This window comes from Rhincodon typus, chromosome 1 (assembly GCF_021869965.1).
Source record: "Rhincodon typus isolate 14 chromosome 1, sRhiTyp1.1, whole genome shotgun sequence".
NCBI classification, from domain to species: domain Eukaryota; kingdom Metazoa; phylum Chordata; class Chondrichthyes; order Orectolobiformes; family Rhincodontidae; genus Rhincodon; species Rhincodon typus.
The window spans coordinates 101,617,768-101,638,922 of record NC_063332.1 but is presented as its reverse complement, the minus strand read 5'-3'; the positions used below and the strand labels follow the sequence as shown (position 1 = coordinate 101,638,922).

At 39.2% G+C, this 21,155-nt stretch overlaps 1 protein-coding gene across 1 annotated transcript in view; it reads right to left on the bottom strand.

Annotated features, from left to right (window-relative positions):
* Positions 1–1,479: 1,479 nt before the first annotated feature.
* Positions 1,480–21,155, bottom strand: part of rab28 (RAB28, member RAS oncogene family) — a 191,232-nt gene continuing 171,556 nt past the window's right edge. The window contains exon 7 of the mRNA XM_048604540.1: positions 1,480–1,574. Coding sequence (XP_048460497.1) covers positions 1,512–1,574 — 63 coding nt within the window. The 3' untranslated portion in view covers positions 1,480–1,511. The remainder of the gene's footprint in view (positions 1,575–21,155) is intronic.

The window sequence follows — 21,155 nt, the reverse complement described above, 5'->3', positions numbered from 1 at the left end:
TGAGGGAAAGGATGAATTGGGGTTCTCCATGCATTTGTATTTGCGCCTGTTCTTATTTGATTATATTTACGACCTAGACTTGAGTGTACAGGCCACACTTTAAAATTTGTATAAAATACAAAACTTGGATGTATTATGGACTGTGGGGTTGATAGTGATAGACTTCAAGAGGACATTGGCAGTTTGGTAGTATGGTCAGATACGTGGCAGATAAAATTCAATGCAGAGAAAAATGAAGTGATACATTTTAGTAGGGAGAATGAAATTGAAGCAATATAAAATTAAGATTTCAATTTAAAAGGGGCACATAACCTGAGGCACCTGGGGTATAAATGCATAAATTGTTGAGGGTGACAGGGCAGAGAGTGGTTAATAAGGGTAATGGGATCCTGAGCTTCATTATTGGGGAATAAAGTACAAAGGCAAGGAAATTAGAACACTGTAGTTTATGTTCAATTCTGGGGACTACAGTTTTGAAAAGATGTAAAGGCATTAAATAGGATGAAGAAGGGATTTGTGGCAATTATTTTAGGGATGAATAACTTCAGCCATGTTGATTGATTGGAAAATCTGGTGATGTTCTCTGTAGAGAAGGGAATTTTAATAGGGGTGCTCAAAATAATGAGGGGGCTAAAAAGAGCTGGAGAGAAATTGTTTCTCTTGGTGGAAGAGTTAAAACCAGAGGACACAGATTTCAGGTGAATGACTAAAGGATCAAAGGTGACAAGAGGAAAAACATTTTCATATGACAAGAGGTTAGAATATAGAATGCACTACCAAAGAATGTGATGGAAGCAAATTTAATCATGGCATTCAAAAAGGAATAAGATAATTATCTGAGAAGAGAATAAATTGCAGAGCTATGGGAAAACAATGTGGAAGTTGGGCTAGCTGAGTTGCATAGTGCCAGGAAAGACATGAAGGGCCAAATGGCAACAACACAGAAGGAAGCCATTCTATGATAGAAGTTCTGGGACTTTGTTGGAGTGACAGTGGCCTGTCTATGGACCACAGCATGCTGGGCCAAGCCCACTTCAGCCATTTTGTGAAGACCTTGCTGGGTTTTATGTCTATCAGGCACCTAATAAGCAGCTTTTGTTTTTTTTGTTTATTTAAGTGATAAGATCCCAACTTCACCAGCTGCCACCAATTGGAAGGCCAGTTGTTCATTAGTCCCAGCAGCAGGTCTGGTAGTTGTGGCCACTGCTAGAACTGCACCAAGCTAAGAGAAGCAGATGGTAAAATGCCTCCCTCAGAACAAAGTGAGCATTGTGAAGGCTACTGGGGCCATTCATAGAGGCCCAGTGAAGACATGATGAGGGCATGAAAGTATGAACATGGTGGCCCTTGGCATGGTGTGAGGTACTAACCACAGGATTTTCAGGACGGCACTCTCACCAAGTTCACAGAGAGGTCACCAGGGCTTATCATTCAGTCGCCCAATTTCTTGGAGACCCCATGCATCTACGCACCTACAATCCCAGTACCAGCAAGAAGAGAATTTTGATTGTCTATTCGAGTGGGACAGTTGGCCTCATGGTGAGCGGGTTATCTTCCATCTTACTTCCGTGGACCTGGAAAACAACAGGCAAACCATCCATTCCATATTCAGCCCCAAATATTTTAGCACCACATACCCCATATACCCTATCACAATCCCTCCTCACAACCACCTACCAACACCACTCACCACTCACCTATCTCCTGGTGGTACAGTAGAATTTGGCCACATAATTACCAATTTTATTCCGAATGTCATTTCCTCTCATTGCAGTACTGGATGCCAGATAACAGTCAACAATGTAGACATCAAAAAAAAAGATATTTTTGCGGCTTTGAAAAACATCTCCTGAAAAGGAGAATTCATAAGCCAGGATCTCTAACTGGTTTGCTTATTTATGTGAAAAAGAATTGTATCTTATTTCCTGATCTATAGAGACTGTAACCTGGTAAGTATCAAAATATCTGCATTCTATGAATCCATTATTATGTTTGGAAACTTTGCTTTCATTTCCAGCAGCTACACTCATTCTTACATTGATAATAGAAAATATACTGAACATATTCTTCTTCTAAAAAAATTCACTTCCCTGATGCTTCAAAATAGAAACATAGGACCCTGCCCAGCACTGAGCCATACAAACTCAAAAGTTCTCGACTTCAGTAAAAACAGAAATTGCTGGAGATACTCAGCAAGTCGGGCAACATCTATGGAGAGAAAGCAGAGTCAACAGTTCAGGTTTGAAGAAGAGTCACTGGATTTGAAACGTTAACTCTGCTGTCTCTCCACAGATGCTGCTAGACCCATTTAATTTCTCCATAAATTTCTGTTTTTGTTTCATATTTTGTGCATCTGCAGTTCATTGTTTTATTTGAGCTGTCTTGAATCTGGGCTATGTTAAGGTAACCATATTAACTAACATGATGGTGAGGGCACTTTAATCAATTTTGCCTTCTTTAGACATAGAAACCTGCCACAAATGTGAATATATAGACACTGAGTGCATACATGGCATTCCCAGTTCTGAAGAACTCCACCTATACAGCCCACCTATTCAGTGAGCACAGAAACTAAGATGCAATATTAGAGATTAAAATGGAAAGTGCAGGTCAGATTCAACAGGTCTGGCACTATGTGTGAAAAGAGAAAGGATTAGAACTCGGTTTGTTGTCACGTGTACTCAAGTACAGAAGTAGAGGACTACAGTGAAAAGTTTACAAAGTCGCCCCACATGGCACCACCTTAGTGCAAAGTACTAAGATACAAATCTTAGATACAAAATATGGAGATAAAGGAAGACCAAGTTACATTACCTTGCAGTTGTTCATAGTATAAGAAAAATAAGAGCTAAAGTTAAAAAAACATAAACATTACAGTCCTTCTATAAATGGCCTGCAGTAGATCAGTGCAGGAGGCTTCCACATGTGGCCTGACCAGGCTCACAAGTGCTGACCACTCATACCGGTAAACAGTCCAACAATTGTCCCTGCCCATGCTTTGAGTCAAGAACGATTCTTCCAAAGAAGAGTGAAGAAGAATATGTCTCAGTTGGTTTTCAGGAGAGCATAAGAGGAAGGAGAAGGAGAAAATGATATTGTTTGATCTCAGTGAATTAATGCTTTCCCAGATTTTCAATTTAGACTATGCAATGGTATCCACTGTGCACTATTAATAAGATGCAACCTAAACAAATAGCTTTCATAACAGCAACTAAATACTGCAAAGGGAATTAGCTCTTCTTGTAGACTTGAGAAATTAAATCTAGATGACTGATTACTCTGTGTCAATTGCAGGAAGTTAAAGATCAGAGACAGCTCAAAACAATGGTTGATCTTCAATATTCAGTTATTTAGTCATATGATATTTTTATGTTATGGATGATTTAATCCCATTTTCTGAAATGTTTATCCAAAATTTGTACTCCAAATGTTATTTGCGCAGATTTAATTTTAGAGCCTGTAATAATTTCAGTTGGTTATGAATTAATAAACTACCAAAGTCATGCTTTGACAGTGTTTAAATAATATAGATGTTTACACAAGTTCTCCAATAAATTAGAGGAGCTTTTATTGTAGTTCAGTTGAATTATTTTTAGAAGCTTTTACTAAGCATTTTTTGAACCAGAGTTTTGAAATAACCATCAATTGATTCTTTATTATTGTTGATACTGCTGCACTGGCTTAGAATTATTCCCTAAGTTTAACTGTGGAACAATCCTTTCAAGACATTTGCCAAAATGCCTTGAGTTAAACCAGCTTCCGTCAACTTTTATTTAGCTTACCGAAAAGAATCTGCACACTTGGTTTTTTCACACACTAATAAATCTGATTACAACATTTGTAAAGAATGTCGAAGAAAAGTGCTTAAACATAAGATTTAGTCTAAACAACTTATGAGGTCTTTATACTATTTACTTAAATAATGAAGATGTTAAATTCCAGCAAAGGGGCAAATATTAACATTCTGTTACTTTAGGAATCTTCCTTAGTTTATACTATTAAAATAATCTTTTACATGAGGTCTAATGCTAAACATCCCATTAAGTTAACAAGTGCTCCTTAGTCAAATTATGCAAACATTTCTGTTCTCTGCAAAGTAAGCCTTCAAAGTAGAAGTTTTACTGTAGGTTTGTTTAATGGTAGAGGATTTCTATATAAGGAATATGCAATAGAACTAGGGAAAAGGAGGAATACTTTCAGTGCAAACAATCATTTCATTTGTTAGGTTTTTTTCTATACACTATATTTTAACCTGACAGACAGACATATATTATATTTTTGGATTTCTTTTATATTTTCCATGGAGAGATTATTTTTGCTTTTTGTTAGTCCTTAAGAACTGCTATTTTTATATTGGAGAAGATAAGATAATCATGTTCTAACTGCATTCTATGCTTAACCCAGAACAGCCTTTGACATCCAATAATAACAAAATAGAGCACAGCACCTCATTGAAATATTTCTAAGTCACGTGAAACAGTTTGTTTGAAATGATTATTACCTGCTCCTTGTCACGAAAGGCTTCTTTTCATAACTCTAATTGTTTGCAGAATACCTCCAAAACTTCTTTGTTAGCACCATTTTTATGTATTGTATATATTACATATGAGTGATAACATTCTAATATGCCTGAACCAAATCAATAACCGCACACATTATACATATTGCACCTTTAATGTAGGAAAATGACCCAAGGCACCTCTCAGAGGTCTAATGTGACAAAAATGAATACTAAGCCAGATTATCAAAGCAACCAAAAGTTTTAGCAAAGACGTATGCTTTAAAGAAGATAGGAAATGGAAAGGCAAGGGTTTTAAGGAGGAAATTACGCAGTATGGAGCAAAAATGGCTGCAGCTACGATGAAGAATATTGGTGCACAGGGAGGAGAGAAGAACTGCAGCTAATTGATTAAAATTTGTACAATTAAAGCTAATTATTGATTATGTCCTTACTTTTAAAGAATCAGCATAACATAGTAGATGTGTGTAAATAAATTTTACTAGGTTTATAACTGAAGCTCATACATGGATACCAATTAGCAGTATCTTGCATAAAAGGAACAAGTCCCAAACATAAAACAACAGCTTCTATTAATTTTATTTTCTTTAAATAAACCTGCTCAGATGTGTTATGGCACACCTCCAGAGTAAGTGGGAATTGAACTTGGCTCGACGATAGGGCCACTGCCATTGCACCACTAGAGCCCTGAGCTTCCAGTAATTGATTGTGGAACAGCACTGACATCAGCTCTGGGCAACCATTGATAAGGTACTACAAACAATGGATTTAACATGTCTCTATTCGGTGTGTTTTCACAATGGTGTGAAGGCACATAAACTAGGCCTTCAGAAGATAAACACCCCTTTCCTTCCTCCTTGCCTGCACTTGAAAACCCACCCCTTGACCTTCCCTCACACAACATTCTTTCTCCATTCACCAAATACCCCATCCACTAACCCCACGCTATCCCACCAGAAAAGATGCCAATATCCATGATTTATCTGAGGATCCATTTGGGACTTCACCCTAGACTGGCCTTCAGTGCCAGCACCAGCATTACTGAGCTCTGGCATAGTCAGTCAATCAGATTGACCAACAGCTCCAAAGAGTGGGCCTTCCTCTCACTGAGGAGTGATGGTGCCACTCTGTACCAAGTTAGCTCACCCATAATGCATTATTGTTACAGGGTCTTTCTGGTGGGGGTGGGATAGGAAATGGGGAAGATAAATACAACCTAATGTCAAGATTTTAGCCCACGCATTTCATTACATAAGGAGATGTGAGCATTAATTTCTTCTTTCCCCTCTTGCAATGATGAATCAGGAAAAGCACTTGAACCCATGCAGCCATATATTTTACATCCTTGATGGAACATTTCAATGGCTATGGAAATGCAAATTGTATCATGTTTCATCCTAAAGCTCCTACTGCGTCATGCAAAAGCCTGAAAGCAAAAAATATCAAAGGTTCTTTGCAGGGAGCTCGAGGATGGATGACAAACCACGAAAAAAGTTATTTCTTCCTTCATTTCTGAAGAAGGGTCTAGGCCCGAAACGTCAGCCTTCCTGCTCCTCTGATGCTGCTTGGCCTGCTGTGTTCATCCAGCTCTACACCTTGTTATCTCACGAAAAAAGTTAAGATAGCTTGTATTTTTTTTAAAATTTTATGACACCAAAATAGCAGAAATGGAGCAAAGGAGAGAGGGGTGAAAACTTGTTATACAGTATGGTACAATGGTATCTTGTGATGGAAAGAAGATGGGATGGAAAGAGCACAAAAGATGAGAGATAGAGAGTCATAAGGTCCAGAAGGAGATCTATATTTGGAAGATATTGCAGTGATGCACAGACAGTTACTCTGAAGGATTTTGCAGATGAGAATTGAGGATATGGGAAATGGACAAAATGAGTATTAGGCTGAACAAATGGAGGTGCCTGAGTTTTGCGAAAGTTAGAATCTTTTGGACACTGTCTGACACAAAGTGAGCAAGGAAAACCTGGTGTGTGGATATGGATTTATGTTGTGCAAATAAAAATAACAGGAATCAATATGATGTTAAGTTTTAGTTACAACACTGGGTGAACAAATGTGAAGATTTTAGATGGTCTGCTTCAGCCTGAACCAGTTAGCTGGAGGGGGAATAGAATAAATGGTAAGAGAACAGTATTTATGCTGGCTATGAAAAATAATGGTGTTTGTTTATCTGGTTTTTAATTGGAGAATGTTTAGCCCATCTGTAACTTCTTATTGGAAAGGCAATCTGACAAGAATGAGGTGGCAGTGTTGTCAAAGAAGGCAACAGAAAGGCAGAGTTCATCATTGCCAGTTGTACTTATGGAAACAGCCTTGTGCTTATGGAAACAGCCTTGTACTTAAAAATGGCAGCATCAAAGGCAACATGTAAGTTAAGCAAAGAGCCAAACGTAGACATTTCGGTAACTCTAGAGTTAACGGTCCAGGTGTGGGAAGAGAAAACATTGCTGCAGATCTAACAGGTACATTTATGCAGATGGGGACCCGAATAATGACAATTGCATGCATTTCCACAATGGATGAGAGACAATAGTGGACCATTACATCAATATCAAACACTGCTTAATTATGAAAGGAAAAAAAATGCAATTTTAATAGTAAAGAAAGTACTAAATAGAGTGCATATTCCACCACTCTGTATTAACACAAATATGCAGTTCTTCCTTGACAGCTTTCCTGCCTTGTTGATGCTCTGTATCCACGAAGGTAAAAAGAAAACTTATTGTTAAAAGTTTCCATCTCACTCCGGGAGCTTCAAGCCAATCCATATCCAAAACTTGGCTCTGAAAACTCTGATCACATCTCAACAGCAGTGACAAATTTTACCACAGCAGCTGAAACAATCCAAAACATTCTAAATAAAACAACCCATGGCACTCTTTAAAATAGTCAATTCTCCCTATTTCTCAATGTTAATGGATCCTTAAAAAAAATCCTAGGATCTTGTTTTGCATCTTTGCCAAAAGCTAATCATTTTTTCCTTGGCCATACCTTATTTGTGTATCAAATTTGATTGAAGTCTGAAAATTAGTTTTTGGTATATGGTTACTGTGATGATGCTGTCACTTTGAAAAGGTTATTTTGTCATGGGTTTTTTGAAGAGAGGTTGTAAAGGCAAAGGCGCCGGAGCGTCTACTGGACCTGGGAAAAGTCAATAATTTAAGATGCCTTTAGATATTCTTAAAACAGATGTAACAATGGAAGGGGAGTAGCCAGTTCTCCCAGATCAGGCTTTCTAGCTTTCTAGCAATAGAAGCTGTCTGGATGTCATCCAGAATCGCATGAAGCAGTAGAACGGTGGCATCAAACTTTAAAGCAATATTGGGGGCTTATAGTCAAGACTATCCAGATAGTTAGGATAAAGGAATTCTGTTTATACTTTTTACAATTAGTGATGTACCAAATGAATCTACTAAATTCAGTCCATTTGAATTAGGTTTTGGGCATGAGATGAGAGGACCACTAAAATTAATTAGGGAGAATTTGGTGAGTCAGAGTTCAGAGACCACCTATTTGAACTGTGTATCAAATTTTAAGGAATGATTAAATAGAGTTGGCTAGATAGCATTTAAAAGAAGTACAGCATATGATGAAACAGAAAGTAGACAAGAAATCAAAAATTCGCGATTTTGCTAATGGAGATAAAGATAGGTGAAACTTTAAAAGAAGGTTTAATGGACCTTATCAAATCAAAAAGAGATTGAATGCATGCTCAAAGACAACACAATCAAAGTGAATTGCATCAGAGATAGTAGGAACTGCAAATGCTGGAAAATTTGAGACAACAAGGTGTAGAGCTGGATGAACACCGCAGGCCAAGCAGCATCGTAGGAGCAGGAAGGCTGACGTTTTGGGCCTAGACCCTTCATCAGAAAAGGGTCTAGGCCCGAAATGTCAGCCTTCCTGCTCCTATGATGCTGCTTGGCCTGCGGGGTACATCCAGCTCTACACCTTGTTATCTCAAAGTGAATTGCAGCTCACCCATAGTAATGGTGCCAAAACCAGATGGCACCCAATGATCATGTGTGGGCTATTGCAAATTCAATGCAGTTACAAAGTCTGATTCATATCCTATTCCACATTTGGAAGACTATATTGAGAAGGTGGGACAAGCAACTTATATTTCTAAGTTGGACTTACTCAGAAGATATAGGCAAGTACCTTCATCCGAAACAGCAAAGACAACTTTGGCTTTTATGGCATTGAATGGATTATACCAATTTAAAGTCAAGTCATTTGGTATGAAAAATGCACCGGCCACATTTCAAAGACTAACTAATAAAGTCATTTCTGGATTTCCCAGTTGTGTAATGGACATCAATGACCTGGTAATTTTTATTCATACATGGAAGGAACATTAATAGCATTTACTGGGCTTATTCAATCAACTTCAGGAGGAAGGCTTGGTGATAAACCTGACTAAGAGTGAATTTGCAAAAGCCCAAGTCACTTTCCTGGGCAATGTTATCAGACATGGACAGATGGCCCCACAATATGTGAAAACAAAGGTTATTGGGGAGTTTCCCACACCATCGACGACGACAGCAGAATTACGATTCCTGGGATTAAAAGTATTTTACTGGAAGTTCATACCGAATTGTAGCAGTATGGTTGCTCCACTGACTGACTATTGAAGAAGTGCAGAAAGTTTCAGTGGATGGTGGACTGTCAAAAGGCTTTTGACAGTGAAAGCTATGTTAACCATTGCTCCAGTTTTAGCCACACCTAATTACACAAAGCCATTCCAGGCGGCTATCGATGAGAGTGATGTGGGTGTTGGTGCTATACTCTTACTAGAAAATGACAAAATGATAGGAAAACTTATCAGGTATTTTTCCAGAAAGTTGAATACTCATCAACAGAAATATTCCATGATTGAGAAGGAGACCTTTACCTTAGTGTTGGCATTACAACATTTCAACGTTTATATTACCAAAAATGTGTCTGAGATAATTGTATATTGTGATCATAAATAACCCATTAAAGTTTTTGGAGAAATTTAAGGACAAAAATTCCAGATAGAATTTCGATGGAACTTATTATTGCAGCCATTTAATTTGAAAATTATACACGTGGCATGACAAGAAAATGTAATTGCTGATGCGTTATCGCAACTCGGATAAAGAAAAATGGAGGCGTTCAGTGGCAAGAATAAACGGACTGAAATACAATGCAGTTGTGAATGTTTGTATGCTTAGAGTGAATGCAATGTATATGTATTGTAGTGTACTAATAGTGTAAGACTAAGATGTTTAAAATGAAACCATCTTTGTATATTGATGTTGTATATTGATTTTTCTGATGAAGGGTCTAGGCCCGAAATGTCAGCCTTCCTGCTCCTATGATGCTGCTTGGCCTGCTGTGTTCATCCAGCTCTACACCTTGTTATCTCTTTGTATATTGATGGTTCATTTTTTTAAGGAGGGAGGTGTGACGATGCTGTCACTTTAAAAAGGTTACATTGTCCTGGGTTTTTTGAAGAGAGGTTGTAAAGGCAGAGATGAGGGTTCCAACCTGAAACATCAACTTTCCTGCTCCTCTGATGCTGCCTGGAATGCTGTGTTCCTCCAGCTCCACACTGTGTTATCTCTGACTCCAGCATTGGCAGTTCTTACTATCTCTGGTGCTGATGTATCTACTGGATCAGGGTAAGTCAATAATTTAAGGGTCCTTTAGGATTTTTTTTTTAAAACAGATGTAACAGTGGAAGGGGAGTAGCTAGTTCTCCCAGATCAGGCTTTCTAGTTTTTTTAGCTGTAGCAGTAGAAGCTGTTTGGGTCTCAGAAGGGTTGCAAGCTTCAGTAAATGATTCCTGACTGTGACTTTCTCTAAAATCTCTCTTGATGTTGTTCTCTCCTGGATTAGGAAACTGAGTGTAAGAATCTGCTTCTGAATTTGCTTTTTTGCCAAGGGGTGTATTTGTGGGATTTTACTAAATTGGAACAGTTAATTAGTAATAGGTACTGTATCTATTATTCAGTTAGGTTTTCCAATAGTTAAGTTACTCTAAATTCCTCTTCCTTATGTTTTTATTTTAATTATAATGTTTGAATAAATTGTGTTTTGCTTAATGTCGAGTAGTTTGACCAGTTGTATCACAACTGGAATACCCACTTCACATCTACCTTTAAAATAAGAAAAAATTTGGGTCTAGGCTCCGTGAAATATTTTGAGAGGGTCTGGTCTGGTTCATAACAGTTACAAACAGAAAGGTTAACAAACAGAGGTAAAAACAATACCTCAACCAACCTTCAATAGTGGAGATAATCATAGCCAGAATGGATAGTTGAGTGATTAAGAGTGGAATGACCTGAAGATCAAGATACCAGGAGGTGATCTATGTAAAGATAGGGTGGGTGAGATGAGTCAAAAGCATCAGAGTAGTGACAATAGAACACTTACGAATCAATGATCCCATTCCTAACCCTTGAGGTGTGTGAGATTGGAACCCAAGACGTTCTCACATCAACATTTTTGTCATGTGCCCTATAGGCAGTAAGCATTGGTCCTCTGCAATTATAACAGCAGTGCAAACCACAAAAATGAAACATTAAACTTATAGTACTTCAGTGAGATTACCTCCAGTTACAGAATGTGCTCACACTGAATAAACAATGTCCTTAAACCAGTCCTCCCTGTCTGAAATTGTAAACACTAAAACTGTTGGTACGTTCATTCATGTTCATAGCAACATGATTAATTCACACAATAGACCCACAATTTTAACTCTTTAACTGGAGAAGAAGGAAGTTACACCAAATGAAGATTAACTGTGTTCTTTTGAAGGTTAGTGGTTTTACTGGTTTATGCTTACCTGGACTGTATTATTTGAACAAGTGGCATGAAATGCTAGCTGCTTCCACATAAAAGGGATAAGCTAAAAGCCCTATAACTTTCCCCCATCCCTCATTCTCACTCTCAAAGTATTTAAATAATAATTTAAAAATAATGTGTCTTCCTGGAAAAGAAGCAGCTTCAAGAACAGGTTGAAGCAATAATATGAGTAATAATTTATTTTGAGTTGTGTTGCTGACAGTATTCTCAAATGTACTTATTTCATGAATTAGAGACTAAAACATCATTCAGTTCAGTTCCCTCTTCTGTTACACAACTGTCTCAAAATAAATTCTCTCTGCTTGCCCTTGGAATTCTATAATAACTTCGAACGAATACAAATCAACAAATCTGTTAAGGATTGTAAGGCAGAAGGTATCCACAGTGTTTAAAAGAAATTATTAAGAGACACTGTTTTTTGGGGAAAACAGCTGTGAAACAGTTTTTTTTTGCCCCAGGTAAGAAGCACACTGCGCAAATTTATGGAGCTCTGTAAGTTGTTGTTTACCAAATTTCAAACTGGCCCCTACATGAAGTAGGCATTATTTAAGGTGGTGCCAATTTTACAGAGCATGAATGTCATAAGAAATGAATGAAGTCTGTTATAAAACTTGGATGGTGTAAATCTCACCAACAGCAATCAGAATTAGATACTTTGCATCCAGATATATTTCAATTTATTTGGGTTATAAGGAAATATTTGGTATCAATGATCACATGATGGTGAAAATTTTAGTAAAAGAAAACCAGGGTGCTTCAGGACTGAAAAGAAATGTAATCATTTTAATTTAGCTTTTCATACCTTTTCCCAGGTAATATAAGCAAACAAAGCTAAATCATGCTTTTGCAGGGAACCATTAGAGAAAGCTACAGCTATTTTCGTATTGTGCTAGAACTGCTGGCTGTCAATGCACATGATGTACAGACAAAGCCAAAAGTTAACTTGTCAGATTTTACTATGAGTTTCCTTTCATTGGCCTTAGCAAATCTGGCAAGTTTATCTTTGGTATTACACTCAATGTGTAAGACCCAAACTTTGGCAACCCGAGGCATTACATCATATTAAAGTAACTCTTAAATGGTAATCCATGATTACTAGCTAATGAAAATATTTCCCCAATTTATAGTTGTAATCCAACTCAGTAATGAATCCCGAATATCATCTATCATTGCTTCATATATGCAATCTCTTTGAACTATTTCTTCTTGAGCTTAAATGTGAGATTTCAAGCAAGGAAATTCAATATGATCTGTAGTCTTCAGTTCATACCTATCAAACAGTAAAGACTATCTCCATTGAATGTGGTTACAATATAAAATGAAAATGCCATTTATTTAGACATAAGCATTAATTTTCTAGTAAAACTTGACTCTGATGATTTGGCAGTAAATTGATTCGAGTTTCTTTCCAAAACATGAAATTATTTTCCAAGTATTTTCACTGACAGTTGAAGAAGCTTAACATTGTTAAGTTGTGATTCAAAGTTGTTTTGTGCTAGTTCCTCTTGCATTCATTAATTCACATCAGTTGCTATTGCTATAAGACCATAAGAACTAAAGCCTTCTGTGGTAAAAACTACGGACAGGGAAGAACTGAAGAAATTCATTATTACTAGGGAAATTATATTGGGGAAATTGATGGGATTGAAGGCCAATAAAACCTAAGGGCCCAATAATCTACATCCCTGTTTAAGGAAGTAGTCCTATAAATAGTGAATGCATTGATGGTCATCATTAGAATCTCTATAGACTCTGGAACATTTCCTATGGATTGGAGGATAGCTAATGTAAACTCACTATTTAAAAAAGGAGGCAGAGAGAAAGCAGGAAATTATAGACCATTAGCTTGACATTGGTAGTAGTTTCTATTCATCCAATATATTACCCCTTACACCATGAACTTTTATTTTCCACAAGAACCTTTGATGTGGCTCCTCATCAAATGCCTTCTGGAAACCCAAGTGCAAAACGTCCACTGGTTCCCCTTTATCTACAACGCAAGTTACTTCTTCAAAGAGCTCCAATAAATTAATTAACATGGTTTCCCTTTGATAAAAACATGTTGGCTCTGCCTGATTACGTTTACTTAGCCAACTGTCCTGTTATGGCATCTTTTATATTAACTTCTAATGTCAGATGATTAGATGTAGGAGCAAAAGTAGTCCATTTGGCTCATCTAGTCTGCTCCTCCATTCAATTAGATGGGTGGCACGAAGGCTCAGTAGATAACACTGCTGCTTCATGGTGTCAGGGACCCAGGTTCAATTCCAGCCTTGGGTGACTATCTGTGTGGAGTTCGCACATTCTCCCCATGTTTGCATGGGTTTCCTCTGGGTGCTCTGGTTTCCTCCCACAGTCCAAAAATGTCCAGGTTAGGTGGATTGGCCATGTTAAATTATCCTTAGTGTCCAGGAATGTGCAGGCTAGGCGGATTAGACATGGGAAATGCAGGGGTACAGGCAGTGGGCTAGGGTGGGATGCTCTTTGGTGGGTTAGTGTGGACTCAAACGATTTGCTTCCATACCATGAGGATTCTACGTTCTTCTACAGGTGGCATGGGTAGCACAGTGGTTAGCATGGGTTTGGGCGACGGTCTGTGTGGAGTTTGCATATTCTCCCTGTGTCTGTATGGGTCTCCTCTGGATGTTTCAGCTTCCTCCCACAGTCCAAAAATGTACAGGCTAGGTAGATTGACCATGTTCAATTGCCCATAGTGTCCAGGAATATGCAGGCTACATGGATTAGCCATAGGAAACACAGGGTTACAAGGATAGGGTTGGGGATTGTTGTGGGTGGTTGTGAGTGGGATGTTGTTCGGAGAGATAGTGTTGAATTGATAGCCTGAATGGCCAAGCTTCACACTGTAGTGATTCTATGATTCTATGAGATAAGGGCTGATCTGATAATCCTCAACACCATTTTCCTGCTTTATTCCTATAACCTTCAATTTCCGTACAGTTAGAAATTTGTCTGTTTTGATCTTGAGTAAACTAAACCACCCAGCCTCAAGAGTCTTTTGTAGTAAAGAATTCCACACACTCAGAGAAAATATTTCTCAATTTCTATATTAAATGGGTGACTCTTTAATCTGAGAAACAACATCTCCACATTCACCTTCCATGTGTCCTAAGAACCTAGTAAGCTTTCACAAGGTCTCCACTCCTTGTTCTAAAATCCGATGAATACAGGCCCAATCTATTCAGCTTCTTCTCATCAGAAAATACCTCCATAGACAGTGAACTTTCTCTGCACTGCCTTTAATGCCAACATATTTTTCCTTAGATAAGGATACTTTTTTAGTCAGTGTTTCAGTTGTGGTCTAACTTGCGCCTTGTATAGTTTCAGAAAGTACTTCCCATATTTATACTCCAATCCCTTTGAAATAAAGGCCATGATCCAATTTGCCTTCCCTATTATTTGCTGAATTTGGATGCTAGCTTCTTGTGATTCGCCAAATCCTTGTGTTTCAGGTTTCTGCAGTCTGTTTCCATTTATATATAATATTCAGTTCTTCTCAACTTTCTGCTGAAGGGCTTAATGTCATACTTCAAAAATTATATTCCATCTGTCAAGCTTTTTCCCACTCTTTTAACCTGTCTATACCCTCTCCAGACTGTTTTTTTTATCATTCTCACCACTTCCCACCTATTTTTGTTTCACCTGTGAATTTTGCTATAGCACATTCACTTATCTTATTCAAGTTAATAACATATATTGTAAATAATTGTGGGCCCAGCACTAATCCCTGTAGACTCCACTAGTCACATGTTGCCAACCAGGAAATGCCCCCCTTCTCTTAATTCTGTGTCTTCTATTAGTTAGCCAACCCTCTATCCATGTTAATACACTGCCCTGAGCACCATGGGCTGTTACCTTATTAAGTAGTCTTATGCGCAGTACTTTATTGAATGCCTTTGGAAGTCCAAATATATTACATCTACTGGCTCACTTTGATCTATCCTGCTCATGATTACCTCAAAGAACTACAAAAACACTAAAGGTGAGTAAAACCCCAGGACCTAATCAAGTGAACCTTAGAACTCTGTGGGAATCTAGGGAAAAGATTATAAGGCCCCTTGCTGCGATATTTGTATCATCAACAGTCACAGGCAAGGTGCCGGAAAACTGGAGATTGGCTAACATGATGCCACTATTTAAGGAAGGTGGTAAGGAAAAGCAAGGGAACTATAGACTGGTGAGCCTGACATCAGTGGTGGGCAAGTTGTTGGAGGGAATCTGAGGGATAGGATTTACACGTATTTGGAAAGGCAAGGACTGATTAGGGATAGTCAACATGGCTTTGCGTGTGGGAAATTGTGTCTCATGAGCTCGATTGAGAATTTTTGAATAAGTAACAAAGAGGATTGATTAGGGCAGAGTGGTGGACGTGGTCTATCTGAACTTCAGTAAAGCATTCGACAAGGTTCCTTGGGTAAATTGGTTAGCAAGGTTACATCACACAGAATACTGGGGGAGCTAGCCATTTGGCTACAAAACTGACTTGAAGGTAAGGAGACAGGGTGGTGGCAGAGGGTTGCTTTTCAGACTGGAGGCCTGTGACCAGCGATGTGCTACAAGGACCAGTGCTGGGGCCACTGCTTTTCGTCATTTATATGAATGATTTGAATATGAACATCGCAAGTATGGTTAGTAAGTTTGCAGATAAGACCAAAATTGGAGGTGTAGCCAACAGCGAAGAAGGCTACCTCAGAGTACAACAGGATCTTGATCAGATGGGCCAATGGGCTGAGGAGTAGTAGATGGAGTTTAATCTAGATAAATGTGAGGTGCTGCATTTTGGAAAGGCAAATCAAGGCAGAACTTATATACTTAATGGTAAGGTCCTGGGGAGGGTTGCTGAACAAAGAAACCTTGAGGTTCAAGTTCATAATTCCTTGAAAGTGGAGTCACAGGTAAATAGGATAGTGAAGAAGGCAGTTGGTATGCTTGCCTTTATCGGTCAGTGCATTGCATATAGGAGTCGGGAGGTCATGTTGCAACTGTACAGGACATTTGTTAGGCCACTTTTGGAATACCGTGTGCAATTCTGGTCTCCCTGCTATAGGAAGGATTATTTGAAACAAGAATGTTGCCAGGTTAGAGGATTTGAGCTATTGGGAAAAGCTGAATCGATTTGGGCTATATTCCCTGGAGCATCAGAGGCTGAGGGTGACATTACAGAGGTTTATAAAATCGTGAAGGGCATGGATGAGGTAAATAGGCAAGGTCTTTTCCCCAGGATGGGTGAGTCCAAAACTAGAGGGCATAGGTTTAAGGTGAAAGGGGAAAGATTTAAAAGGGACCTAAGGGGCAATTTGTTCATGCAGAGGGTAGTGCATGTGCGAATGAGCTGCCAGATGAAGTGGTGGAGGATGGTATGATTACAACGTTTAAAAGGCATCTGGATGGGTATATGAATAGGAAGAGTTTAGAGGGATATGGGCCTAATTTTGGAAAACAGGACTAGATTTACTTAGGATATCTGGTTGGCATGGACGAGTTGGACCGAAGGGTCTGTTTTCGTGCTGTATATCTCTATGACTCTATGACTTTATTTGTCATAGATATGCCCCTTACATGAGTCACGCTGTCTCTGCTCTTTTATTCCTGTTATAACATCCTTAGCATTTTCAGAATGACAGATGTTAAGTTAATTGGTTTGTAATTACCTCTTTTGGTCTCCCTTCCATTAAGGGTGTTACATTGGCAGTTTTCAAATTCTCTGGAATTTTCATTTTAGATTCTGAACATTCTTGCAATATTATTACTTGAATACTTGCAGCTACTTCCTTTAAAATCCTCAGATGCAACTCTTCAGGTCCAGGAGGCTTGTTGGCCTTTAGCCACAACAGTTTTCTCAGTCCTTTATCTCTAGTGATTGTTGTTGTATTCATTTTCTCCTCCCCTTTTGCATCTCTATTTCATATTTTTGGAGTGCAATTCATGACTTCCAACATTAATAATAATATAAAGTACTTGTTTAGCTCTACTGCCATTTCCTTGCTCCCCATTATTGTTTCCACCATATTGTTCTCCAAGGGTCCTATGTTCACTGTTACCTCTCTCCCTTTTTACATGTGTTCACATGTATTACATGCTCCTACTGGTCTTTTTTTGTTACTCACTAGTATGTCCTCCTTTGTTTTCTGCCATATATGTTCGCTTTGCAAGCCTATACTCCCCACTCCTGAATCCTCCCTTAAATTAGTTTTAAAACCGCTCTGCAGCTCTAGTTATTTGACTCACTGGAATGGCCCCGGCTTGTTTGAGGTGAAACCCATCCTTCTGAACAACTCCATCTGCTTCAGTTCTCGTACCCATAGGCTATGAACTGAAACCCATTCATCCAACACCGATCTTTTAGCCAAGCATTTGGTCTGTCATTTATTTATTCATTTGTGTGGGATGTGGGCGTTGTTGGCTGGTCAGCATTTATTGTCCGTCCTTAGTTGATCTTGTGAAGGTGGAGCTCCCTTCTTGAACCGCTGCAGTCCACCATCTGTGGGTTGGCCCACAATGCCATTAGGGAGGGAATTCCAGGATTTTACCACGCTGACAGTGAAGGAACAGCAATATATTTCCAAATCAGGATGGTGAGTAGCTTGGAGAGGAACTTGAAGATGGTGGTATTCCCACATATCTGCTGCCTTTGTCCTTTTAGATGGAAGTGGTTGTGGGTTTGGAAGATGCTATCTGCGGATCTTTGGTAGATAGTACACATTGCTGCTACTGAGCATTGGTGGTGGAGGGAGTGGATGCTTATGGATATAGTGCCAGTCAAGCGGGCTGCTTTGTCCTGGATAGTGTCAAGCTGCTTGAGTGTTGTTGGGGCTGCACCCATCCAGGCAAGTGGGGAGTATTCCATCACACTCCTGGCTTGTGCCTTGTAGATGGTGGACAGGCTTTGAGGAGTCAGAACGTGAGTTACTCGCTGCAATATTCCTGGCCTCTCCTCTAGCCACTCTGTGGTAAGTCCAATGGAGTTTCTGATCAATGATAACCCCCAGGATGTTGATAGTGGGGGATTCAGTGATGGTAACACTATTGAATGTCAAGAGGCAGTGGTTAGATTGTCTCTTATTAGTGATGGTCATAGCCGGCATTTGTGTGGTATGAATGTTATTTGTCTTTTATCAAATATTGATATTGTCCAGAATTTATTGCATTTGGACATAACATGCTTCAGTATCTGAGATGTTGCGAATGGTGCTGAACATTGTGCAATCATCGGCGAACATCCCCACATCTGACCTTATGATGGAGGGAAGGTCATTGATGAAGGTCACAGTGGAAGATGGTTGGGCCTAGGACACTACCCCAAGGAACTCCTGCAGAGCTGTCCTGGAGCAGAGATGACTAACCTCCAACAACCACAACCATTTTCCTATGTGTCAGGTATAACTCTAACCACTTGAGAGTTTTCCCCCGATTCTGATTGATTCAACTTTTGCTAGGGCTCCTTGATGCCACACTTGGTCAAATGCTGCCTTGATGTCAAGAGATGTTACTCTCACCTCACCTCTGCAATTCAGCTCCTTTGTCCATATTTGAACCAAGGCTGTAATGAGGTCAGGAGCTTAGTGGCCCTGGCAGAACCCAAACTGGGCATCACTGAGCAGGTTATTGCTAAGCTGGTGCTAGTTGATAGCACTGTCGATGAACACCTTCCATCACTTTCCTGATGATTGAGAGTAGACTGATGGGGCAGTAATTGGATTTGTTTTGTTTTTATGTGCAGGACATACTTGGAAAATTTTGAAAATTGTCAGATAAATACCAGTGTCGTAACTGTACTAGAGCAGCTTGGCTAGGGGAGCAGAAAGTTCTGGAGCACAAATCTTTAGTAGTATTGCTGAAATGTTGTCAGGGCCCATAGTCTTTGCAGTATCCAGTGCCTCAAACCATTTCTTGATATCATGTGGAGTGAAGACTGAAGACTGGTATCTGTAATGCTGGGCACCAACAGAGGACACCGAGATGGATCATCCTCTTGGCACTTCTGGCTGAAGGTTGCTGTGAAAGCTTCAGCCTTATCTTTCGCACTAAAGTGGTGGGCTCTTCCATCATTAAGATTACAGATAATTGTGGAGCCTCTTGCTCCAGTGAGTTTTTTTAATTGCCCACTACCATTTGCAACTAGATGTGGCAGGACTGCAGAGCTTAGATCTAATTCGTTGGTTGTGGGATCACTTAACTCTGTCTATCACTTGCTGCTTTCTCTGTTTGGTGTGCAAGTAGTCCTGTTTGGTGGCTTCACAAGGTTGATACCTCATCTTCAGGTATGCCTGGTGCTGGTCCTGGCACGCCCTCCTGGACTTTCCATTAAACCAGGGTTGATCCCCTGGCTTGATGGTAATGGTTGAGTGGGGGATATTGCCAGGCCATGAGGTTACAGGTTGAGCTGGATTACAATTTTATTCATCCTATGTCAACTTGCCCATAGCTCAACTAGTAATCCTGAGATTATCACCTTGGAGATTCTGTATTTTTGTTTAGCTCCCCGCTGTTCAAAACCTTTCAACAGCACTTCCTTTTCCAGTCCAATGAATGGGATTGCTATCACCATAAAGAACAATGACTGGATCCCTCCTCTTCCACTCCAATTACCTAATTTAAGGACTATCACTGCCTTCTGGAGCAAAGTGTCCAGCTAACATCCTCCTCTTTCCTGATGTGGCACTATGTCTACAGCTCAAACTCCAAAACTTCAACTCAGATCTGAAGTCGCTTCAACTGCAAACATGTGCTCCCAATATGGATCACCTTGGTGTCCAGCAGCTTTCAAAATCACTCCAGTGCACCTGCTCTTTCTACGTTACTCTATTAATTCCCCTTTTTAACTCAGTAATATTGATCTTAAACTTAATGTTTTAAATGAAAGATGACCGGAGAACTGAGCACAAACTGAAGACCTTAATTTATTTTCAATACCAGAAATACTCATCATCAGCTGTGGTAAAAATCAACCAAACACATCTTTCTTTCCTCAGTTGAACTCCTCGATACACCTAAATTCTGCATTCTGTTCCAAGTTACACTAGGTTGGCTACCTCTATGTGTTTCCAACACAAATGGCCTAGCTCACTCAGTTAGTGAGGATCCAGTTTCATCCAGTTGTTAATTAAGATGAAGTGAGAGAGAACACATTTTGACTTTAGCACAAGAATTGTTACTCTGCCCTCATGTCATAACATGAATAAAGTGAAATGCTATAAATTGGGGTTGGTGTAGCAAGGTACATGCTTACAAATCCTGTTTTGCCACTGACGTTTGCACCAGTCTCCATAAACGTTCCCATTCGCACCATTAAAATGAAACTAAACTCAAAGCTGTAAACTTTTACAGTGAGCACATTCTGTAAAATGAAAACTGTCAACTACTCTTTCAATCCATTCCTTGAAAATAAGCCTGCTCAAAGCTTACAGGTACACATTTTAAAACTGGTGATTTCTCTTTAAACAAACTACAAATTACAATCTAAGTTAAGCTTGCATAAATTGAAGCTTTAATCACTTTCATACCCAACAAGTACATGCTCTTACCACATTTTGTTGCATCAAAACAGGTCTCACTAGCTCGGTAGTTTTATCTCTGAGATCTCATTTACCTTCCATCTGGTTGGCTTCCAGAGGAACACAGCAATAAAATGGCAGCCATTAGAGTGCTGCAGGTCAGTGGAAGTTGCAGGATTGCTTACTAGGGTTGAGGAAACCCTTAAAACATTTATTCTTCAAGGATCCCTAAGACAGATGTCAAGGGCATAGGTGACACCACACCTAGAGTATCA